The 26,534-nt window shown below is 38.9% G+C and overlaps 1 protein-coding gene across 1 annotated transcript in view; it reads left to right on the top strand.

Moving 5' to 3' along the window:
* The window catches only part of Cep85l (centrosomal protein 85 like), a 107,828-nt gene that overhangs the window by 44,525 nt on the left and 36,769 nt on the right, over positions 1–26,534 (top strand). The window contains exons 4-5 of the mRNA XM_005073296.4: positions 15,966–16,087; positions 25,484–25,601. Of these exons, the coding sequence (XP_005073353.1) occupies positions 15,966–16,087; positions 25,484–25,601 (240 nt within the window). The remainder of the gene's footprint in view (positions 1–15,965; positions 16,088–25,483; positions 25,602–26,534) is intronic.

The raw sequence follows: 26,534 nt of genomic DNA, 5'->3' as shown, positions 1-26,534 counted from the left end.
TGTCATCTATTCACACCAGTACAATTGCACAATTCTGTCATTGTATGTTATTACATTTACAGACGTCTGTCATTCTGTTGAGCTCCTACAGAAATAAGTAGGAAGCTCTGTTCAGATGTTTACATAAATTGTAAGTGATTATCTCATATTTCAGAATATCCAGAAGTTTAGCTAAAACTTTATGAGCAGAAAGTGAGTTTTCTAGCTTTTTAAATACCTTTTAAAGGTCTTACTATATTTTTGAAGCTCATGAATGTTTTCAGTACTACTTGCCATCAGAGAACAAGAGTAAGAATATAGGTTCAGAGACTTTAAATGAGCTGGTTCCTTTCTCCTTAGCAGTCCTGAGAACCTGGGGTTTTAAATGTATTCCATCTCTAATCTGTTCTCTTTTTGATGTATGTGCAGTATCAAAAGAAAACTGTCAAAACATTGAGTTCTCTTATCTAATTGGCTTGAACACTGTGATTCATGAATCAGTAATTGATCCATCTACACAGAAATGTCTCTTATGCTAAATAAAGATGGGTTTTATAGGCAGAACAAGGCTAAAGGAAGTGGCAAAGGTTCAGAAAATCAAATTGACCCTTTTAGTTAACCCCAAAGTATTGAAAAGGGGCTTCCTTAGCCTTTGGCTTCTGATTGAATGTTGGAATCATTCTGGGTTTTTATTTTATTTTTTCAGTTTGACCATGAGATTTCTAGTGCAGTGACTCCATTCCTATTTTGTCTGTCCAGTGGGTCTGGTATAGGAATGCAGTCTAAACAGTTGACCCATAGCTGTCATAGTAATATGGTGACTTGTGGTGTGGTTGTGTGTCACTCATGGCTTCTTAATATTATTTTCAACTGCTATTCCTCCTATCTTCTTCCATGCTTAACTACTTACAGGAATGGTTTTGGGGGAGTAAATTTTCCTGTATTCTAGTGTTTCTACAAATAATCAAAGGTCCAATGTTTTGATTACATTAAACTAGCTTGAAAATGTAGTTATGTTAATTTTAAAATTAGCATGCAAATTTCACAAAAAGATGGTTTCCAATTTATTCTTTTTAAAAATTTTAATTATTGATTTTGCATCCCAACTGCATCCCAATTATTTATTTCTCCTCCCTCTTCACCCATCCACCCCCCTCCCCATTCACTTGTCTTTAGGGGCAGGCCTCCCATGGTTATCAACAAAACATGGCATGTCAAGTTGGCTGTAAGACTAAGCACATTCAGTACTGGCCAAGGCAATCCAGTACTGAAGCATTAAGGACAGTCCCTGCTCCCACCCATGGTTAGGAGTCCCACAAATATACCAAACTATACAGTTGTCACATACATGTAGAAGGCTTATGTCAATCAGTGCAGGCTTGCTGGTTGTTGTTTCGGACTCTGTGAGTTCCTATGAGCCAGGTTAATTGTTCCTTTGGCTTTTCTTGCGATGTCCTTGACCTTTTTGGCTCCTACAACCCTCCTCCCCCTCTTTAGCAATGTTCTCTGAGCTCAACCTAATGTTTGGCTGTGGAACTCTGCATCTGCTTCCATCAGTTACTAGGTGAAGGCTCTCTGGTAATAATTAGGGTAGTCACCAATCTGATTACAGATGACAGCCAGTTCAGACTACATATCCACTATTGCTAGGTTTCTTAGCTGGGGTCATCTTTGTAGATTTGTGGGAGTTTCCCTTGTACCAGGTTTCTACCTGACCCTGAAATGTGCCCCCATCAAAGATAATCTCTTCAATTACTGCTCCCTCTATCCCACCTTCAGTCGATCCCTCATGTTCCCATTCTCAACTGCCCATCAATATCTAGGAGATATTTTTTTGCAGGGCAATAAATACAAGACTGCATTAAACCCTCCAGAGAAGCTAGGAAACAAGGAGGACCCTAAGAGAGACAAACATGATTCCCCAGAGAAGGGGAAAGTGACAAGAGCTCCTGAGCAAATTGGGAGTACGGAGGGAGGTGCAAGGGAGGTAGAGAGAGAAAGAGGAAGAGAGAAGAGGAGGGATCAGGAAGACCGAGTAGGGGGAAGACTAGAAGAGAGCAAGAAAAGAGATACCTTAATAGAGGGAGCCATTATAGGTTTAAAGAGAAATCTGGCACGAGGGAAATGTTCAGGGATATACAAGGATGACTACCTTATATGCCATCCTAGAGCCTTTATCAGTAGCTGATGGGAACAAAAGCAGACATCCACAGCTAAGGACTGAGCCTAACTCCTGGATCCAGTTGCAGAGAGGGAGGAGGGATGAGCAAAGGGGTCAAGACCAGGCTGGACCAAGTGGGAGCACATGGACCCCAGTTGTAAAACTGGGGAACCAGCATTGGACCCAACCAGGCCTTCTGAATGTGGGTGTCAGTTAGGAGGCCTGGGCAATCTATGGGACCCCTGACAGTGGAACCAGCATTTATCCCTCGTGCACAAATGGTCTTTGGGAACCCATTTCCCATCGAGGGATACTCTTTCAGCCTAGATACACGGAGGAGGGTATGACAGACTTTAATGATCCCTCATGGAAGGCCTCAACCTCCCTGGGGATTGAATGGGGGGTTGGTAGGAGGGCAAGGGAGGATGGGAGGGAGAGAGAACTGGATTGATATGTAAAATAAGTTTGTTTCTAAATTAAATTAAAAAAAAGATTGCAGTAAACTGAGAATATAGACTAGACATTGTCTCAGTATATAGACTGGGCTGACCTTACACTCATCGTTCCCTGCCTCAGCCTCTGTTGCTGGGATTACAGGTAGAGGTCACCAAGCCTGGCTTGGGAAAATGTTTAAACAGTACTTTCAATATATAGAAGAAAGCATTACATATCTCCAAGTGCAAAAATAGAAAACAATCACTATGTGGACAGTAAGGAAAGCTAGATAATTGATATAGCATAAAAGCTCTCTCCCCTTCTAAGATAACCATCATTAATAGTTCTACTTAATACATTCTCTGGTGTGGTTTAATGAAGGTTTCTCTGTGGCTTTAGAGGCTGTCCTGGAACTAGCTCTTATAGACCAGGCTGGTCTCAAACTCACAGAGATCCACTTGCCTCTGCCTCCTGAGTGCTGAGATTAAAGATGTATGCCACCACCACCAAGCTTATCTTTTTCTTTCATCTCTTAATAGTAAAGTAAGATGAAAACACTTTGGTAATCTGAATTTTAATAGAAAGTATGTTCTTATTTCTGTTATAGCTCAGATTTATTAGAAGCTATCTGTATTGTCTGGTACACTATTACTCATAATGTTAAATAGCATGTAAAATAGACCCATATTATATTAAATACTTAATTTTGGTAACATGTACTCTCACTCTTTTGAGCAAAGCGGGTAAAGTGGGTATATCTTGTATCCTAAGCCAGCTTCAAACTTGCTATGTAGTGGAAGATCACCTACAGTGCTCCTCACCCTCCTGCCTCTGCCTCTCATTTGCTGGGATTACAGGTCTGTGGTGCCACATCTTGCATTGATTTCCATCTTATAGTTAACTTTATTATGAATTATAAATATGCATTTAGTCGTTTTTATCCAACTTGACCAACTAGTCTAATTTATTAATAAAAATAAATTGAATTCCTCTGTTAATAAATCTTGAAAGTAAGGGCAATAACAGTTTTGGGGGAAGAAATTCATGATTAACTTTATTTGAAGGTGTAAATCTTTATTTAATCTTTTAAGGGAAGTGTGTTTTCAGTTTATGTGTGCATGCATATATGTGTGCCAGGTGCATATGTGTGGCTGTGTATGTAGATGCCAGGGCTTGACAGGCAGTGTCTTTCTCAATCACTTTCTTCTTCCTTTTTTAGATAGTGTCTTTCATTGAATCTGGAGCTCACAGATTTAGCTAAACTGCCAGACCAGCAAGCTCTAGGGAGCCTTCTGTCTGCATCTCCCTAGTTCTGGGATTATACACATGGGCCACCATGTCTGTCATTAAAAATGTATTTTAAAACTATGTGGATGTCTCTGTGTGTGGATATGTGCACATATGTTCAAGAGTGAAGGTGCCTGAGGAGACAAGAAGGTGTTGGATTCCCATGGAGTTGGAGTTACAGACGCCTGTGAGTCAGATACAGGTGCTGGGATCTGAGCGTGGGTCCCCAGGAGTAGCAAGTGTTCCTAAGTCATCTCTCCATCACCTGTGCCTGGCTTTTAATAGATGCTAAAGATATGAAATTAGAACCCTGTGATGCATGGCAAATACATTACTCACTAAGCCATCTCCTCAGCCCTTATTCTGCAATTGTTGACATACCATGCAATCATTTTTATAACTATAGTAATACCATGTTTCATGTATCAATCTTTTCTTTGTTGGTATTTTAAAAATAAAGTACATGAGAAGCTAACACAGATGTAACCTAGATTGAGTTTTGAGAGGAAACAATGTTTCTTTCTCTAAAAGAAAGTTAATGGCAATTTAGTTATGTAGTGTGATAGGGATAAAACCTAATGTTTTATTTTCATGCACACATACGTTTAAGATACAAGCGTATATATGTACATATCCTCTTTTGTTTTCTTTTACCTTTTGTGTAATTCAATACATTTGAATGTTTATTTCAGTAAAGTGTATTTGGATGACAGGAGAGCATTATAGAGTTAGTAAAGTAAATTGAAGAAATAACGGTTCCTGAGCTACCTGTGGTGTGTCCACCAGTAATTCTCACAGTTAAGACAGGAAGATCAGGAATTCATGGTCAACCTTGGCTATATATAGCAAGTTCTAGGCCAGCCTTAACTATGTGAGACCCTGTTTCAGGAAATCAACTAGATGACTTATCTTCCCATCTTTCAAAAAAAGACATTCTTAAAGGAAGAACAGTTCCACAACACAAAGTTCCTTATGTAATTCAGAGATTTGAGAACTTAAAGGTCACTCTGATTGGAAAAGATGACCAATGACATTATCAAAAATGTTTTTGCCTTGGTTTTGTTGAAAGATGTGGCTATGTACTGCCTAGAAAATAACATAGACATAGTTCAGTTTTCTACTAAATTCTTTTTTATTTCAGTAAATAAAAAGCTGTTAAATTCTGTGCTGTTTGTGGTTTTCTTTTTATTTATTGACCTTTTTGAGTTTGCATTTATAAAGTACTCTTTCAGATAGACTATTCTGGGAAACAGATCTGCTGTGTTATTTGACGTGCTGTGAGTGATGCATGAGCTCAGGGACAAAGGCACATGAAGGAGAGGGAGATAACACCCTGAAGGACTGCAGAGGTGGTGGTGTGCCCAGGCAGCACACTGCAGTAGCGAGGATCAGCACTGTCCAGCCAGAGAGCACGAGCTATTTTCAGATGCACTCGAGTATACTTTTATTAGAACCATGTTTGGCCACTGACATATTTTGGCAACTTTCATAGCATCTGGGTTTCATCTCAATAGCATGTTTGCTGTTGTTGTAGATGGGAGCTATCCTTATTCAATTAGGAGAGTGGAATTTGCCAGATGGGGGAGAGAGAGGGAGAGAGAGGGCGGGGAGCTGAGTCTATATGTACATACTCAAAGATGTTATATTTGGTTCTAAGTAGCCCTATATACAGAGAAGTTACAACTTTTCTTTGACTCTTGAACTAGTGTTTTCTTCTTTAATTAGCAAAAATAGTGTATTTTATGCATTTTTAGGTAAAACATCTAAATGAACTTTTTTCCATCCCTAAATTTGACAACTATAAAATATGTTCATAATAACATTTGCTTGTAAAAAAACAAACAAACCCATTGTTTCTCTTTTTTAAATTCAGAACCATCACTTTTTGACAGATGTTCTGTTCCTTTCTCAGTCTGGCTGACACAGTTACAAGCCCTTATGATTACCTTTATATTTTATGTTCCTATTCAGTTAAGTTTTATTACTTATGAGATACATAAGTTACATATTTGTAAGTTTTCTTATATGCTTGATTATTTAAATTGTCTGCAGTCAATAGCAATAAGCTATACTGTTGAAATTCTCAGGAAAGCATCATAACAGCAGTATTTTTCTATTTTATGTGTAAATTTTGATAATTATTTTTTCTATCAAACAGTAGTTACGTTTTCTAAATTTGGTAAAATTGCATTTTGCTATCACTATGAATAAGTACACACTGGATATCATGGCAAGTTATGGTTTTATTTAACATAAATTCTTTCTGTTTTCCAACTTCTTGAGGAAAATATTTTGATAGGATGTAGAGTAGGGGTATTTTCTACATGAGAGTGGACCATCCTCACTTTAATAGAAAACAATTTTGTTCTCCTAGAATATTGATAGCTCTGAAAGGCCAGCTTGACTTTTGGTTGTTAGTAAGTCTGATCTTGCATTGTATTGGGTGGTTATTTACTTCACCTGGACTTTTATCTCATGCTATTTGAAGGTGAAGATAGAACTGAAATGATAGCAAGAAAAGACACTAACTGGGGACCATCTGCTCCAGCGTCTGCAGTGCACACTGGCAACCATGAGCGTTGCTCTAACAGAGGGTTCTCTTGCTTTCCTGGCCTCATGCCTTTAAGGTTCACCCCATGAGATGCTTCTTACCATATTGATTTTTGTCTATTGTTTTTCTGGCTTAAAGTTCCTTGATTTCTGGTTTGGGACTTATTTTCTTCTACATGCTTGCTTCATGGGTTGTGTAAGTTCAATTTAATTTCCACCTTGGTAGGATCTAGAGTTACTTAGAGAAGTTTCTAGGCATACCTGTGAGGTATTATCTAGATGAGGTTGAGATGGGAAGCCACATGTTAACTGTGGCTGGAACTATTGGATGGGATGGGATTCTGGACTGAATTACAAGGAGACAGTGAGCTGAGTACCAGCATTCATCATTGCTCTCTGCTTCCTGACTTGGATGCAATGGGACCAGCCACTCCAAGTTCCTGCTGCCATGGTTTTTCTGCCATGATGGACTATGCTTTTGCACTGTGAGCCAAAGTAAAACCTTCCTTCCTTAAATTGCTTTTTCAAATTATTTTATAATGGGAACAGAGAAATGTAATTAATATGTTTCTAATACCTTCTTATTGCCATACACTTCTGTTTTTCTTTCACTGTTTCTTCACTTTTGATATTTTCATTCAGTTAAAGTCACATTTTATTTTGAAGTTTAATTTCAGTGATGCCCAAAGTGATGATGGTGTTTTGAGTTTCCACATCTATAAAATGTCTTCTTACTTTAAACTGTAATTTTATAACATTTGTTGCTGTTCAAACTCTGTCTAATTGCTTGTCTTAATTCCTTTTTATTTCTATGAAGAGACAGCATGACCAAGTCAACTTTTAAAAGAAAGCATTTAACTGCAGGCTTGCTTACAGAGTTAGAGGGTGACCCCATGGTCATCCTAGCAGACAGCCTGGCAGCAGGCAAGGCGCTGGTGCTCCAGCAGTAGCAAAGAGTGTCCACCTTGGTCTGCAGCTTGGAGGTGGGGGGAGGGAGACTGGGTGTGACTTTGGAAACCTCAAATCAACACACATCCTCCAGCAAGGTGACACTTCCTCCAACAAAACCATACCTCCCAACTCTTACCAATCAGTTCCACTAACTGGGGACCAAGAATTCAAACGTGAGCCTATGAAGGGGTCACTCTCATTCAAATACCACATTACCTTACTCAAAAGTTGTGTTTTGTTTATCTTTTCCCTAGATTCAAATAGAAACTACCTGTAAAATCATGGCTTTGTTTGATGAATGGGTTCATCCCCCCTCCTCTAATTCTCCCAATTCCAGGAATATCAAACTTACTCAAGAAATTATTTGAAATTGACAGTTTCTTAGAAAATTATTCATTTTACATAAAATTTAAGACTTGTTGATGTATGCTTTTTAGAGTGGGCACAAAAATGTGTCCATGGCACAATAAGGACTAAAACCATAGACTTCCTCTTTTATTAGTTTGATTAAGAGTGAGCCCACGTTTGAATTCTTCACTTCTCTCCTGTGTCTTCCATCTGTCCATAGCTGTGTTTACTGACATATGGATAGTCTGCCTTTTTGTGCATCTAAACTGTCTACATACTACATACTACAACATACATACATACATACATACATCTATTCTGAGTCAGGGCCATGAAAGAGTATATAACTAGAATTAAGCTATGAATTTAGCCTAGCTTGTAAACGCTGGTTGCATGGGAAGGTCAAGGGTACATTGTTCTCTTACAGGTAGGATAAGCTTAATCAGGCTGAGCACACAGTAGGGCAGGAGGTGAAATACAGTCTTTAATGATCCCAAGGCACATACTTTGGGAAGATTTCAAAGTTTTTGGAGTTGAGATATTTTCAGAAAAAAATGTATCATTAGTTAGGATATGCTGTACATCATTATACAGTTTTGAGGCATTTTGTGCACTAATTTTAAATACATTTGCAGACTTTTAAATAGATATTTATATTCATAACTTTATATGTCTAGATAATGTTCTGCAGATGTTACCTTTGCTGTTGAAAAAGTAGTCTAATAACATATAAAAGAACGAATATGACTGTTTCATTAACAGAGATCTGCCTGTGTCTGTCTGTTATCCCTGATTTATAAGCATGCTCCAGTATGCCTGCCCCTGCCCCTCGGGTCTCTTATGTAGCCCCAAGCTATGAATACCAGACATATTCACAGAGATGCCTTGCCTCTGCTTCCAAGTGCCACCCCTGGTCTTTGCCAGCATCCACCATGCCTGGTCTATGCATAGCTTGTGTGTGTGTGTGTGTGTGTGTGTGTGTGTGTGTGTGTGTGTGTGTGTGTGTGTGTGTGTGTGTGTGCGTGTGTGCTGAAGAAGGTAACTATTGAGCCATCTTTCTAGGCTTACCTTTTTCATTTCATGCTTTCATGCTTGTAAGAAAAGTACTTTACTGACTGAGTAATCTTACCAGCCCAAACTTTTAAAAATTATTTTTTAAGATGTGTGTGAGTTCTGCGTGGGACTGAATTTCATTACGTGTAAGAGTGAAAAACCATTACTACATACTTTTTATTGATATAAACAGTACTATGTAAGAAGGTAGACTGCAAGTCTCAATACTCTTGATCCACAATAAAACAAAAGAAAACTGTGAGGACACAGTTACCCTGATGTCCAAAGAATCAACAGAGAAAGAAATACAGACCAATTTCCCCCATGAACATTGATGTAAAAATACTCTAAAATATGTGGAAATAAAGTACGGGAAAACAAAATCTAAGAACACATTAAAAATATCATCCACCATGGTCTAGTGGGCTTCATTCCAGAGATCCAGGGATGGTTCAACATAGAAAAATCTGTCAGTGTAATCCACCATACAAACTAAAAGAAAAAAAAACTTACATGACTATTTCTTTAGATGCTAAAAAAGCCTTTGACAAAATCTAACACCCCTTCATGATAAAACTCTTGGAAAGACCAGGGTTACAAAGAACATGCAAACATAATAAAAGCAATATACAGCAAGCTGACAGCCAACATCAAATTAAATGGAGGGAAACTCAATGTGATTCCTCTAAAATCAGGAATAAGACAAGGTTGTCTCTTTATATATCTCTTCAATATAGTGCTTGAAGTTCTAGAAAGAGCAGTAAGACAACTGAAGGAGATCAAGGGGATACTAATTAGAAAAGAAGAAGTCAGAGTATCACTATTTACAGATGATATGACTGTATATGTAAGTGACCCCAAAAAGCTCTACCAGGGAACTCCTACAGCTGATAAATACTTTCAGTAATGTGGCAGGATAAAATAGTAACTCAAAAAAAATCAGTAGCCCTATTATATACAAACTATAAAAAGGCTGAAAGAAATCAGGGCAACAACACTCTTCCTGATAACCACAAATCATATAAAATACCTTGAGGTAACTCTAACTAAGCAAGTGAAAGACCTGTATGACAGGAAATTCAAGTCTTTGAAGAAATTAAAGAAGATATCAGAAGATGGAAAGATCTCCCATGCTCATGAATTAATCAGCCTAACATAGGAAAAATGGGTATCTTACCAAAAGCCATCTATAGATTTAATGCAATCCCCATCAGAATTCTACATGATTCTTTACAGACCTTGAAAGAACAATAATCAACTTCATATGGGACAAAACCCCAGCAGATCTAAAACAATCCAGTACAATAAAAAACTATCAGAGGAATAACCATTCCAGATCTCAAGCTCTACTACAGAGCTATAGTTAAAAGAAAAAAAAAGCATGATACTGGCATAAAAACAGACACATTGATCACTGGAATTGATTCAAAACCATGACACAAATGCACACACTTATGGATGCTTGATTTTTGACAAAGCCAAAATTATACAAGGGAGAAAAGAAAGCACCCTCAACAAATGCTGCTGGCATAACTGGATGTCAGCATGTAGAATAATGCAAATAGATATCTATCCCCCTGCACAAAACTCAAGTCCAAGTGCATCAGAGACATCAACATAAATTAGTTACACTGAACCTGATAGGAGAGAAAGTAGGGAAGTAGCCTCAAATTCATGGCACAAGAAACAGCTTCCTGAATAGAACACCAGTAGCACAGACACTGAGATTGACAATTAATAAATGGGACCTCCTGAAACTGAAAAGCTTCTGTAAGGCAAAGGACACTTGTCAGTAAGACAGAATGGCGGCCTACACAATGGGAAAAAATCTTCACCAACCCCACATCTGACTTATGGCTGATCTCAAGAAGCTATCCATAAAAAGTCCAAATAATTCAATTTAAAAATGGGGTACAGCTGTAAACAGAAAATTCTCAATAGAAGAATTTCAACTGACTGAAAAGACACTTTTAAAGAATTGTTCGACATCCTTAATCACTATGTTTAAATCAAAATGACTCTTGAGACACTATCTTACACCTGTCAGAATGGCTAAGATCAAAAACATTAATGACAGCCTATGCTGGAGAGGATGGGGAGAAAGGGGAACACTCTTCCACTGCCATTGAGTGTACAAACTTGTAATCCATTTTGGAAATCAATATGGAGGTTTCTCAGAAGATTGGGAATCAATCTATCTCAAGACCCAACTATACTGTATTGGACCTATACTCAAAGGATGACCAGCTATGTTCTTGGCTGCTTTATTGTAATATCCAGAACCTGGAAACAACCCAGATGCCCTCAACTGAAGACCATTCAGTTGAGGTGGTACATTTACACAACGGCATATTACTCAGCAGAAAAAAGCAACGACATCAGGAAATATGAAGGCAAATGGATAGAACTACAAAAAAATCATCTTGAGTGAGATAACCCAAACACAGAAAGACAGACATGGTATGTGCTCCCTCATAAGTGGATATTAGCTAAAAAGTAAAGGATAACCATGCTAAATTCATAGACCAGAGAGGCTAGGTAATAAGGAGGGTCTAAAGAGAGAAACATGGATTTCCATGTGAAGAGGAAATAGAAGAGATCTCCTGGGTAAATTTTGGGTGGGTGGGAATGGGAACATGAAGGATAGAGATGTTTTGATGGGGCGAATTTTGGAGTTAGCTAGAAATCTGGTACAAGGGAAATTCCAGGAATCTACAAAGATGACCCCAGCTAAGTCTCCTAGCAACAATGGATATGTAGCCTGAACTGTAATCAGATTGATGACTACCCTAATTGTCATCAGAGAGCCTTTACCTAGTAATTGATGGAAGCAGATGCAGAGTTTCACAGCCAGGCACTGGCCTGAGATCTGGGAATGCTGTTGAAGGGAGGGACCAAGGAGTGTATAAGCCAAGGGGTCAAGGTCATCACAAGGGAACCCATGCAGAGACAACTAACTTGTCCTTATCGGAGCTCACAGACCCTGGACCAACAGCTAAGGATCCCTTATGGGACCGATCTAGGTTCTCTACATATGTGTGACAGTTTTATAGCATATATAGATTGGTATACTTGTACAACTCCTAGCAGTGCAAATGAGGCCTGTCCTTAATGCTTTGGTAGTCTTTTGGGACCCTGTTCCTCATACTGGGTTGCCTTACCAAGCCTTAATATGGGTGAAATAGCTCAGTCTTACCTCGACTTGATATGCCATGCTTTATTGACACCCATGGGATGTCTGCTCCTTTCTGAACAGAAACAGAAGGAGTGGATGGTGGTGATGGGGAACCTTACCTTTAAGTTCATGTGCCATATTTGACTGCTTGCTGTGTTATACTTTCTTGTGTTTTTTGTTTGTTTGTTTGCTTTTAAATCAGTGTTGAGGTTTAGTAAGGAAGACCCCTGCTAATTTTGTTATTGTTTGTATAATACTACCTTCTTATTCTTTTTTTTTTGTTTGTTTTTTTGGTTTTTCAAAACAGGGTTTCTCTGTATTGTTTTGGAGGCTGTCTTGGAACTTGCTTTGTAGACCAGGCTGGCCTCAAACTCATAGAGATCTGCCTGTCTCTGCCTCCCGACTGCTGGGATTAAAGGCGTGCGCCACCAATGCCCGGCAATACTATCTTCTTAATTACAGGGCAAGGCCCATGTTTTGTTTATCACTGTTTGCTCATTTTATAGCTATTTTCTGTTCATTTTGTTTCTGAAGGGTTTATATCAAGGATTACAATTCAGAATAAAACTATGCTTATTTTTTAAATGTATGTATGTTCATGAAAGTACTCGGCAGGTGCTTTAGTGGTCCATCCTGCCAATGGTTCAAAGTATGTAAAATCAGGTAGCACTGGCAGTTGTCATTTTCTTGCAGACCCCTTGTTCTTTCTGCTTAGTTCCTATTTTCTTGTTGCCAATAAGTGTTTAAACAAAATAAAGCATGGCAATGTAAACAAAGGCTTTCCCTGAAGAATAGTTTTAGCTATGGGGAGAGAATTCAGCCAATGATATGTAGAGAGTAGAGTTAAGGCTTTGTGAGGAGACAGTTATGTAGCTTCTTTTCTAATAAAAGAGGCAGAGGATATTAAAACTGAAATACAGTTCTTAGATTATATGCTATAAGCTTATTAGTTAGCACATAGGCTGAAGTTGTGTGTGAAGAACAGAATATTCTTTCTTGGGATCTCAGCTGTAGCTCTGGCTACTGAACATAGTCTGCTAGCCAGTGTGTGGAGGGCTGATTTGTTCAGGAAGTAGCCAGTCAAAAGAAGGATGCCATTCATAGATGGAATAGAGTCCTCAAGGATCCCTTGTGTGCTGGGACATAGTTCCTTATTTGTTGTATTGTGGGGGTGTTCTCAGCAGTGGTCTAGGAAGCGGAGAGGGCAAATGAAAGGGAGTGGGTGGAGGTAAGTCACCAACCACAAGGAAAATACTTGAGTGCTTCAATAACAGGTGTACATAAGCTTGAGACCAGGTTTATAGTACTAGACATAAATTCCCTCCTGTGGATTAGACCCTCAATCAGAAAGTGGCTGGATTCCCCCTCAGACTTGCCACTATTATACCAGTGGGTACATTTTGCCCAACTTGTTAGTATAGCCCATAGGGTCTATAACTGAATACTATAGATGACAGTTTAACTTCAGCAGCCAATCTGCACTTTTCTAGCACTATGGAAGCTAATCAACAGGAGGAAGCTAACAACTTAGTTCCAGGTTGGTTCTCTATGTCCTGCTAACAGAGTACATGGTGTCTATAGCAATAGGGTTTTACCATCTGGTGGGCAAACAGCAATAGTGGCAGTTGCCTGTATTATTTTAGTGAACTTGAATCTCCTGAACCAACAGCTTGTAGTAGAGGGAGAACCCACCTGTGGCACTGAAATTTTATTTAATAACTTGTGTTTTTGGTAGCAGCTTTGTACATCCACAAAGAGTATCTTGTTCAGATTCTATTGTTTTTTAATTAGTTTACTGAATATTAGGCTTCATTATGGTTTTTCATATATTCATGTAGTTTTGAATACTCTCCCTCCACCCCTTTTCCATTTTCTTACCCACTCCTCCTCTCTTAAACTTTTCTATTCCTAGAATTCCCCTCCACTTTCATATCACATGTTCTAGTACTTACTGTCACCATTAAGGCTTCATTTTTGTTTGTTTGTTTTTAAGACAGGGTTTCTCTATCACTGCCCTGGGTGTCCTGGAACTCACTTTGTAGATTAGGCTGGCCTCAAACTCACAGAAATCTGCCTGCCTTTGTCTCCCATGAGCCACCATGCCTAGCTAAAGTCTCTTTTTATTCCCCTCTCACAGACTGCTTTCTAGTTTTCTGGCATTGCCACATTGATTTTTATTATTGTTGATATATGTTAAGTATCTGAAAAATTTCTTAAACTCTAAATATATTATTGCTAGATTTTATAAATACAATGGAGACAAATAGCCATTTAAATTTTCTGCATAATTATTTGTGAGTAATGTTTTATACCTTGGGAAAGTATAATTTTGAAATTTTGATGAAATTAATTGATGTATGATCATGACAATTTAAAGTTTGGATCTTAGGTGCTGTGCTTATCTTTTTCCTATGGTAACCCTTCTGGTTGTGTTTGTCTGAGCCATAGAACATTTCCTTTATTGTGCTACTTACTGAGGTAATAACTGACCAGTTTTTAGTAAACTTCTCCTTAGACAAGATACTGCATATAAGATGTTATATATAGTGCTACAAATAGGCAGACCTTTTGAAACTTTCATTGTCGGTTCTTCGTTAGACTTAAATACTTAGTTTGGAAAGTGCTTGAAATTCTTTAATGTACAGTGTTTGTAAATGTGTGTTTTATGTAAAAGCCAGTTTTATTGCATTTTAATATATAATTGAATGTCATTAGGTCCAGTGTCTGTAGTGATGACTCCTACAATTCTTTAGTTTGGCATTAAAAGACTCCACGGTGAGAGAGTATCATGACACTGTGTGTCAGGGAAAGCTGCAACAGTGTTCAGAGCCTAGACATCAGTGCTGCAGTGAGGTAGGAGCCTGCTTGAGGGGGAACTGAAGTTGCCATTTGGGCCACCACAATCTTGTTCTTCAGGCTCCACAATTCATCCTTTGGTTCTGCATGGATATGGGTTGGACTTGTGTGGCAATGACTGCAAAAGATCTGTTAACCGGTGCTAAAAGGCTTGGTTTCTTTTCAGCACAATTTTTTTTTGTAGTCATGGCAAGGGACTTCCCAAAGGAGCTTTTCTGGAGAAGGGGAAAGGGTTGGAAGCAGACCTTTGGGTTGGCCAGTCCTTGCAATTGCTCTTTCCTGGTCATTATGTAGTCCATGTGCAGGCCCAGCTCATCCTTGAAAAATGTTTCCCCTCATTCAACAGGAAAAGAAGATGCCAAATGCCAGACACACAGAGTAACTGTTCAGGTGATCCTGAACGAGGAAGTCATCTGTCAGTTCAGCTGCCCTCAGAAATTCCAGTGCTAGAACCAGTGCACCCTCGAGGGGCATATAGCAATGTGTTTGGATGGATTCATAAAGCATTACAGCGGAAGAGGGTTGTTTCACAATAGACTGCCCCACAGTGGTGAATCATTATTTTTAATATCTTCTGTGTTGTGTTCATAAAACAATACAGTTTGAAGGTGTGTCTCCATCCTGCAATTTGTGAAGCATTTGGTAAGAAGGGTTAGCAAAGCTTGTCTCTCTGAGTATTCCAGATGCTGCCAAGATCTAGCTGAAAGTACTGGCATTGCTCGTGGTTATCATCATTTCTTTTATAAATAATTAGCTATCCCCTCCCATAATTCATGAGTACTTCTTAGTCTGTCTTCACCCTGCTTTAAGTAGCCCTATTCTGGAAATTGAAAAATTGGTGGGAAAGTTTTACATGGCTTACTTAGCTACTAAAGGTTTTTTATATTGTACTAAATAATACCTGATCAAGGAAGACATCTTAAGGCAGTCCAGCATTGAAGGGTCAGGGCAGGGACTCAAGGCTGGAAACTGGAGGCAGAGCCATGGAGGAACTGCTTGATGGCGTGTTCTGTATATGCGCTTTTGGTAGTCCTTTGACGGATGGGGAGAGGGAGAAAGGGAACAGAGATATCTGTTTTTCTTTTTTAATGGAAACCATTGGGGAAATACCAGATGATATGTAAAAGTTCCCTTTAGATAGCATTCTAAATACATAAACTTTTTATGCAGGTTTTGCCCGGATCATCTCGTCAGAGTTACTCACCTTCTGGCCTTCAGGATTTCAGTAAGTGGGAATCAGTGTTGAAAATAAAGGAAGGACTTCTAAGGCAGAAGGAAATTGTAATTGATAGGTAAGTCTGTTTTTTAATTACTATTTCAGACAGTAAAAATGTAGACTAATGAAACAATTACTATCACATCCACTACTTAGAATTTGAAATTAACAAACACATTAATGTCTCATGTCTGCCCTCTCTAGTCCCATGGCATGCAGGAGGTGTCAGCACTAAGGGTAGGTGTGTCTGTCTGGTCTCTGACATGCTCTATATTTGCTTTAGTGAGATTCATTCTTTGGAAGATATTCTCTACCTTTCTCTATATGCTGCATCTGTCAGAGCTGCAAGATGATATCTTTTTATTTGCCTTATGATACTGCCAGATTTAGACAACCACATTAAAGTTATGAGCTCTTTTGACTAGCATATATTAGATTTGAGACCACATAAATATGAAAAGGATATATTTTTAAATTTATATAGTCTAGAGTAAGAATTATGGGTTTCTTTTCAGCATTTAAAAACTTTTAATATTTTAGTACCAGAGTAATCAAGAATTTATTTAGACTTACTAGAAAGTTTTGAGCAACAATTGTAAGGTTATTGTGTTATGCTATCTTTAAAATATATGGATGTACATCATTTATATATACTTCTGGTATTGTCAAGGGTGTTCATATTAAGATACTTTAGAAATTTTTGGAGGAAGATTTTTTTTTCTGAAGCCAGTGTTAACTGTTGCTTATTTTTGTGTGCAGTGATAGGATAAACAAAGGAAGTAAAAAGATAGCTGAAAAGAGCTTGAAAAAATGGGGTGAAGTAGAAAAGAAACCTTAACATCATCAGCTGCCCAGTTTCTTAGCAAGTAGGGAGGAGAAGCAGTGGCTACTAGTGGAGTTGAAATAGGGATTGAGCTTTCAAGGGTAGGCTACCCAGGGCTAGAGCTCAGTTCAGTAGTAGAATGTTTGTTTTATGAGCACAAGTCCCTCCTTTCAGTATCCAATATCATAAAGAGGGGAAAGAATGCTAGTATTTCCTAAATGGTCAAAGTTTAAGGGTACTGGGACCATGGCTCAGTTGGTAGAGTGCTTGTCAGGAATACACAGTACCCTAGGACCATTTAAAACTGGAAGTGGTTAGAATGCCTGTATCCCTTGGACCTAGAAGGTAGAAGCAAGAAAGCAGGAAAAGCATGAGTTCAAGGCTATCTGTGGATAAATAGCGGGTTGGAGGCCAGCTTGGGCACCATGGGGGAAGGGAGAGGAGAGAAAGGGAGGAGAGAAGAGAGAGAGCAGAATTGAAAATAGTAGACTGCTCAGTAAGAACAAACCAGAAGAGATATCCTAACCAACAACACACAAATTACAACACAGAATCTACCAGAAGCATGGGTGGGGTTGGGTGCAAAGCAATATGACTCCTTCAAAAGATCATAATTCTGCAACTATAGAACTCAAATATATTGAAATGAGTGAAATTCCTGATGAAGATTTCTAAGGTTTCCTGTAGAGAATAGTCAAGGATATGAAAGAGAATATAAAGAGCTGGAATTCTCAGAAGGTAAGCAACACAGAGCAAGAAGTCATCAAAGTGGAGGGAAATCAACAGTATGGATGAAAATTCAGCAGGGTAGAGAACAATTTGAAGTTTTGAAAAAAAATTGTTGGACATGAAAACCTCAGCCAAATAGAAAACAGTATGAATAGTCTTGGCCATGTGGAAGAAAGATCTTCAAAAATGGAGGGCGAAGTTGATAAAATATGACAGTCATACAACAGTAAAGAAAAACATGAGCACAGTGTTCTCAGAACTCTGGGATATGATGAGCAGACCAAACCTAAGGACCCATGGGATAGAACAAGGTGATGAGATAAACACTAAAGACATACTGAATCTAGTCAATGAAATTATAGCAGAAAATTTCCCAAGCCTTTAAAATGAAATAGATGTTCAAATACTAGCCATTTTAGAACAACTTAAATTAACCTGTAACCATCAGAGAGATTGAAGTAATAATGTTTCATAAAAGGGCAGTTGACATTATTATTATTACTTTAGCTAAGGCATTAAAAATACATATACATACATACATTATATATACATATATATGATAATAAGATACAAATAGGAAAGGAAGAGGTCATCTCTTTTTATAGGTGACAAGATTTTATTTAGTGTGGGGTACGATCCTATACTTCAAAGACCATAAATAGTCCACGTAAAAATCTTAGCTCTGACAAACACTTTCATCAAAGTAGCAGAAACAAAATCAATACTTTAAAATTAGTAGTGTTTTTATGCACCAATAAATAAATATGCCAAGAAGTGAAAATCCCATTCACAGTAGCATTAATAAAAATAAAATACCTAGGAGTAAACCTAACCAAAGAAGTGGAAAACTTCTACTATGAAAACTTTAAGGCACCGAGGAAATTGGAGAAGACACTTAGAAGATAAAAACCTACCTTTCTCATGGATTAGCTGAATAAATTTTGCAGAAATGGCTAAATTACCAGGAGCAATCTACAAAGTTATGGAAATTACCATCAAAATTCCAATGATTTTCTTACAAAGAATTAGAAAAAAAAATCCAAAATTCCATTGTGGGGCTGGGAATATAATTCACTTGGTAGAGTGCTTGCCTAGCATACACAAAGTTCCAAATTCAGTTCCCATAACCGTATAAACTCAATGTGGTATGTGTACCTGTAGTCCTAGTATTCTGGACATGGGGGCAGGAGGGTAAGAAGTTCAAGGTTCCATGTAGTGTGAATCTTTTTTGTTGAGGTTAGAGAAGTACATTATTCTATTGATAAAAGGGTAAGTATTAAAAAGGCAGCTTAATATTATGTCCATTTAGCAAAATAAAAGTAAGTTCTCCTCTGGGGACTATGATCTATGTAGTCACGTTTGTCTTCACCCAATTTGCAATTCCAGGTATGAGTTCTGTCCTCTCCACTCATTAAGGCTTAGAGATCATTATGGAAGATGGGGTAGAAAGATAAAAAAGATCTAGATGTTTCTGTAAAACTGTAACATCATAGGACTGTTTCACACAAGTATTCACAGTACCTGTAGTTGCCTGTACAAGACCTGCTCAAGATGAAGTCAGTCAAATTCCAGCATGGGTGGGGGGAATCATAAAGCCCTACCCCTAGCAGAGGGCTGTTGACAGTTGATGTCAGTTTTCTTCAGGGATGTTCCTGGTATAGGGTCTGGTATTCATGCATATAAGGGAAGCATTGATTGGACTCAGTTATTTTTCAAAAAGGCTACGTGAAGTAGAGATGGAGACATTGTGGGAGGGATCTAGGAGGAATTAGAGGGAAGAGCGTGGGGAAGGGGTGGATATAACCAAAATGCACTGTGTACATGTATGAAATTCTGAAAGAATAAATAACAAGTACACACAAAAGTTTGAGATCTCCCATGGGCTATCTAGTGAGTTTAAAACCCACCTGGAATACCTAAAACTGTCTTTTAGCAAGATGACAAGACAAAACCTTTATAAAATACACTTAGAAGAACCAAATCCCTTAAGAACAATGATGGAGATTTTAAATTATTACAGAAACACAGTAACAAAGCAACATGGTATTACCACAAAAATAGACATGTAGACCCAGAAGCAATTTCCACAGCTACAACTATAGTGATGCTAAAAACACACACTGGAGAAAAGACAGTCTCATTAAGAAATGGTACTGTTATACTGCTGTTTCCCAGAGTGATAGAGATCCTGCAGCTGTGGTTTCGAAGGATCAGTTCCTTAAAACACTCCAGCAGATCATAGATCGGTAGATGTTGGGAAGTGCCAATTCCAAGTCTTAGATGTGTGCCTGGGTGGCAGCTGAGATGGTCAGTCTAGGTCACTGAGACTGGCTTTTCTCAGGTGAGGGGTTGAGCCAGCTCCCCCAGGTCCACAAAGAGGGGTGGGGTGAGTTTTCCCTAGTATGGGGAGCCAGCTCTCCTACTAGGGGCAGGGCCAGAGTATTGGTGGGGCCTAATTTTGATGGTGTATTAAAACTAGAGGCCTTGAATCTGACCAACAACCCATTACACAGTGAACATTTGCATGGAATGCTTTTTTGGACAAAAGGGTATATACATCCCAGTGCCACTAGGATGAATGAAGTGGTGGTGGGGAGGCAAGAAAGATGGAGGAGCGTTTTCATTTTCTTCACTATATGTTTTTATTTAAATTAGAAACATGCATACTTCACGTGTCAATCCCAGCTCCCTCTCCCACCCCTCTCTTGTCCCTCCACCAGCCCTGTCCCCCAGTCCTCGTGGCCCAATCCCCACATCATTCCCCAGGGAAGGTGAGGCCCTCCTTGTGGCGGGGGGGCGGGGCGGACCTCCAGAGTCTGTCATTTCATCCAGGGCAGGACCTAGGCCCTTCCCCATGTGTCCAGGCTGAGAGAGCATCCCTCCATGTGGAATGGGCTCCCAAAGTTCATTCGTACACCATGGTAAACGCTGATCTACTACCCAAGGTCCCAGAGATTTCTGAGGCCTCCTCACTGACACCAAATTCATGGAGTCTGGATCAGTTCCCTGTTGGCCTCTTAACCAATCAGTCTGGGGTTCAAGAGCTCCTCCTTGTCCGGTCAGCTGTCTTTGTGGGTTTCACCAGCCTGGTCTTGAAACCCCTTTGCTCATCACTCCTCCATCTGTCACTGGGTTCCAGAGATTCAGTTCAGTGTTTAGCTGTGGGTATCTGTCTCTGCTTCAGTCAGTCAGTGGATGAAGGTTCTAGGATGACATATAAGGTAGTCATCAACCCTATCATCAGGGAGGGGCTGTTAATGTAGTCTCTCCACTATTGCTTAGTTTGCCAGTTGGTGTTATCCTTGTAGATCCTTGGAAATCTCATTAGTACCAGGTCTCTCCTCAAAGCTATAATGACTCCATCTATTATGGTATCTCTCATCCTGCTTTCCTCTATTCTTACCACGATTCAACCTTCCTGCTTCCCTATGTCTTCTTCCCCTCTCCTCTTATCCCCCTCTCCTTTTCCTGGCTCCCTTTCCCCTCCCCCCATGTTTCCAATCTGCTCAGGAGATCTTGCCTCATTCCACTTCTCTGGGGTATCATGCATCTCTCTTGGGAACCTCCCTGTTTACCAGACTCACTGGCACTGGGATTGTAGGCTGACACTCCCCTGATCCATGTTTCATTTTTTAAAAAAAATTGTTTATTTTAATCTCATTTTTAGTCTTTTAGCTTTCTTTATTGGGGGCACTATAAGAGTGAGGGGTGGATACAGCGGGACTGGGAGATGAGTGGGATTGCATGACGGGAAATTCCCAAAGAATCAATAAGGAAAAAAGATAAGTCTCATATATCAGTCTTACAAGGTAAAAAGGCCTGGAGATAGATAGATGGTAATGGTGACCACACAGTAATGTGGATGTCCTTAAGGCCACTGGATGTCCACTTGAAAAAATTAAAATGATACGTTTTTTGAGATGTATATTTTGCCTCATTTAAAATTTTTATATAAAATAAATTTATATAAATACTTAAACTCCCCGCCCCTCAAAAAAGAAATGGTACTGGGAAAACTGTACTGGGAAATCTCTTGCATGTAGAAGAATAAAATTAGATATCTCACCCTGTAAAACTTAACAATTCAAGGAAGATTCACTACCTTAATACAAACCTGAAAGTTTGCGACTGCTAGAGGAAGACTAGAGTATGGGCATAAGCAAAAATGTGCTCATAAGAAGAGGTAATGCCACGTTGTGGAGCTTGTATAAGATAACTGTGACGTTACTGTGAACTATGGATGGGGCAGACTGTTGATGTTCTTCCCACCAAGTGTCCTATGAAGAACTGATACTCTGTGTGCCTTAGGGTCTCTATTGCTGTGACATAACAGCATGACCAAAGCAATTTGGAGATGAAAGGATTTGTTTGACTTACACTCCATGGCACTGTTCATCATCAAAGCCAGGACAGGAACCTGGAGGCAGGAGCTGATGTAGAGGCCAGGGAGGTGACTTGCTCTCTGTGGCTTGCTCAACCTGATTTCTTATAGAACCCAGGACCACCAGTCCAGGGGTGGAAACTCCTGGCCTGGGTCCTCCCCCATGAATTACTAATTAAGGAAGTGCTTACAGGCCTGCCTACAATCCAGTGTTGTGGAGGCATTTTCTTAGTTGAGGTTCCCTCCTCTCAGATGACTTCAGCTTGTGTCAAGGTAACATAAAACTGTGCAGCACATTGTGGTAAGTGGAAACACTTGAAAGCAAAGCCATGAAGGGAATGCCCTGGCATGACCACATTACCACAGAGGGAAAGGCAAAGGCCTGGAAGGAATATTCTTGGCTCTTTCACATGACCAGAGATGTACTCATAATCTATTAACACTAGTATATTCCCTTCTGCCTTTGCATTTGATGAAACTAGCTGTAAACATTACCTTGTGTATTACTTGCTTTAGTAATAAAAAGGAGAAGTACTCTGGGATCTGTGGAGACTTAGCCACTGCCTGGGGTGTGTTGACAATTGACAAATAAATAAAAAAAATCAGCACAGCAATAGACAACCCACAGAATGAAAAAATCATTACCAACTTTATCTTATACAGAGGATTAATATCTTGAATTTTATAAAGTATTATAAAACTTAACATCACAAAACTAAGTCATCTCATTAGAAAATGGCCTAATTAACTGAATAGAGTATTTCCTGAAAGAAAAATACAAATAGCCAATAAATACTTAAAAAATTTGGAAAATGAATATTCAAGGTGCTTTCCTATTTCATCTCTCTATAGTCAGGATGCCTGTTTTCAAGAAACTATGTGGCAACAAATATGGAGAGGTCAATCCTCACTGGTATAGGGAATATGGGAACAGATGAGTCCTTATTCACACCTGGTAGGAAGGGAAACAGGTACAGCCACTGTATGGATCCATAGAGATTCCTTAAAGAACTGAAAATAGAAATCCATGGGATTTAACCATACTCTTAAGTCAACATTACTACAGAGATATTTTTCCATTCATGTTTATTACTGTACTATCACACTAACCCAGACATGGAACCAGCCAAGAATGTCTAAAAGATGAATAGATAAAAAGATAGGTGATGATACATACATTGGAATTTTATGCAGCCACAAGGAAAAGTGAAATCATGGCATATTCAGAAAAATTGATAGAATCTCTTTGTGTGGAATCTGAATTTAAAATTTGTGTGTGTGTGTGTGTGTGTGTGTGTGTGTGTGTGTGTGTAGCTTATGAAATGGGAATTGGATCATGAGAGGGAAAGAAGAGATCCTAAGTGAGGGAGGAAATAGAATAATGGAATACATGTGATAAGAAAACTTAAGCATGGAAGGTAAGAAACCAGACATCGGGTCAGAAGACCTGGGGGAGGGATGCGGGGGGAGAGAACAGATGCAAGCAAACTGTGGCACATGTGTGACGATGCTGTAGTGAAACTTACAACTGTTATGCCAACCAAAGAGGAACAAATGAATAGCAAAATTGGTGTTAATGGCAACTTAGGATACATTCTTTGGCTTTGTGGTGGACACTGTAGTAAAGGAGTAGTGGTTATTTTGCATCACAGTTGTCAGTTAAATTTGAACATCTAAATACAGTTTTGATGTTTACTTTTTTCTTTTATCATTTTTTATTTTAATTTTAAATAGCTTGTTTTACATGTCAATCCCAGTTCCCTCTCCCTCCCCTCCTCCCGCACTCCCCTTCCCCCCCAGCCTCCCACCCTATTGCCAATTCCTTCCACATAGGGGATATCTAGAGTCTGTCATTTCACTCTGGGTAGGGTCCAGGCACTCCCCTAAGAGACCAGGCTGAGAGAGCATCCCTCTTTGTGCTATGGGCACACGATGACTGTTTGTATTCCAGGGATAGGCACTGATCCACAGCTCAGGGCCCCATAGGTTGCCCAGGCCTTCTCGCCGACACTCACATTTGGGGGGGTCCAGATCAGTCCCATGCTGGCCTCCCCGCTGTCGGTCTGGGGTCCAAGAGCTCTCCCCTGTTCAGATCAGCTGTCTCTGCTGGTTTTGGCAGCCCATTCTTTGCCAATTTGCTCATCACTCCTCTCTCTCTGTCACTGGGTTCCTTGGGTTCAGTTCAGTGCTTAATTGTGTGTTTGTCTCTGCTTCCATCAGTCACAGGATGAAGGCTCCCGGATGGTTATAGACATCAAGTTCATTATCAGGAATGGGCATTCGAGGTGGTCTCTCCACTATTGCTTAGCTTGCCAATTGGTGTTATCCCTTTAGATCACTCGAGGTTGCTCTGGTGCCTGATCTGTCTTCTAACCTATGATTCCCTCTTCCCCCTATTCTACCCCCACCCCCTCAACTTCCTGTTCCCCCATGACCTACTCTCTCTTCCTCTTCTCCCCCTCTCTTCTTCCCAGCTCCCACTCCCCCCACCCCTTGATGTTTACTTTTTATTGTAGTTTATATTTATGTACATAGCATATTGAATCCATTATAGATTATTTTTAAGTATATTTTTCTAATCTCAACTGGTCAGTTCCACAGGTCAATTCTAACATTGTTGAGCTAGCATTAGATTCCACAGGATCAAAGACATGGTCCCCAGAAACCCTTTCTTTGCTTCAGATGCCAGTCACAGACATGAGACCTCAGGCAATTATCAAAACCATGTTAACAGAAAAAATAATTTATGGTAGCTTGAAATTCAGTGCAGGAAAAGAATTAGAATATCTAAAAATTTAGTTGCTGAGAAATTTTTAAAAAAGAAACAGTGTGTATTTGTTAATTTTTTGAAAGGGTATCTTTGTTAAATTTTCTCAGAAGAATAGTTTCCACTGAGGAGTTTTGAATCTGTAATTCAGGAATTGATACGTAGACTTCTATTTATTTACACACATATACTATACATATTATTATTGTGTTGTGGGTAACGTCTTCCAGTCTTATTTTTTCCTCTTTTGTGTATGTGTATGTCCTTTTGTGTGTATGTGTCTGTTTGAATGCATATTTACTTATATGTGTAGGGGCATATGTATATGCAGTATGTTTAAATGTATCTGTATGTGTGTGTAGGCCTGAAATTGAACTTAGGTGTCTTCCTAGCCCCTTCTCCACTTTATTTATAGAGGCAGGATGGCTAACTGAACTAAGGGCTACCCAATTCCAGGTAGACTAGCTAGCCAGCTTGCCCTGGGGATCATATCTTCCATGCCTGCCTGATGTGTACATGAGTTCTGGGGATTTGACTCTGTTCTTCATGTTTGGGTGGAAAGCATATATTGAGCTATCTCCTTAGCCCCATGGGTTTTCTTTTCTTTTGCATAGGAAAAGTATTTAGTGAACTAATTTCATTTCCCCCAGTGGTTGATAAAAGATAACATTTTTATACACTTTTTAAAAAATAGTAGAATACTAAAATTTCTCTTCACTATTTCTTAGGAAAGTATATTCTTTATAGTGTGACTTCAATTTATGTTTTACAGGCAGAAGCAACAAATTAACCATCTACATGAAAGGATAAGGGATAATGAACTACGGGCACAACATGCCATGCTAGGACATTATGTAAATTGTGAAGAATCTTATATGAGCAGTTTGCAGGTAAGCCTAGAGAATTCTTTGTAGTTTGAAGTCAACTAACAAATCTCTATTTACAGTATACTTTCTTTATAACATTAGAACATGATATATCAGTGTTTTAAAATAACAGCAAATTTGCATAGTTCATATTTGTCTGTAAAAGGTTCTCAACTACTTTCTTCCATTTGTCCTTCATCCCTTTCCCACCCACCCACATACACACTTAGCTGTTCTCAGTTTCTAGGGTGTCCTTCCAGAGTTGATGCATACTGTAAATAGATAAAAATTCATTTTAGTTCCTTAATGTTTACAAGAATCCTTAAGAATATTCACATTGTTTTATACCTGTATCATTCTTATTAATATAGAATTATTGTTTCTACATCATTTTACATAAACCATTCTATTTTCATTTGCTTTTGTAGCTACATGATTTTCTATTTTATAGAAATCATAATTTATTCTACCATCTGTCTCTCATTAAAATTAAGATTGTTTGCCGTTTGGTATATTATAAATAATGTTGTGAAGAGTAGCCTTTTGTATTGATTTGCTCCTCACATATATTTATCTCTGTAAATTAAAGTTCTGAGAAATGAAATTTCTGTTATATAGATGCATATGTGTATGCTTAAATGGAGACTCTCAGTGTGACTTATTTTTCTTAAAATGATGGTCTCATTTCATCCCTTTTCCTGGAAATAACGGTTCCATTTTTCTTTAGAACTGAACAAAACTCCATCTTGTATACATACATTTCCTTTATTCATCTGCTGATTGGTACCTAGTTTCATATTTTGACTATTACAAATAGTGTAACAATAAACAGGGACATGCAAGTGTCTCTGGTATGCTTAGCTTCCTTCCTGCTTTGGGTGGTAGTGCTGGATCGTATGTCAGTACTGGTTTTAATCTTTTGAAGAACCTCCAAGCTGCTTTCATAGTAACTGCACC

This window comes from Mesocricetus auratus, unplaced genomic scaffold (assembly GCF_017639785.1).
Source record: "Mesocricetus auratus isolate SY011 unplaced genomic scaffold, BCM_Maur_2.0 Super-Scaffold_100018, whole genome shotgun sequence".
Classification (NCBI taxonomy): domain Eukaryota; kingdom Metazoa; phylum Chordata; class Mammalia; order Rodentia; family Cricetidae; genus Mesocricetus; species Mesocricetus auratus.
This window is presented reverse-complemented; position numbering and strand designations above follow the sequence as displayed.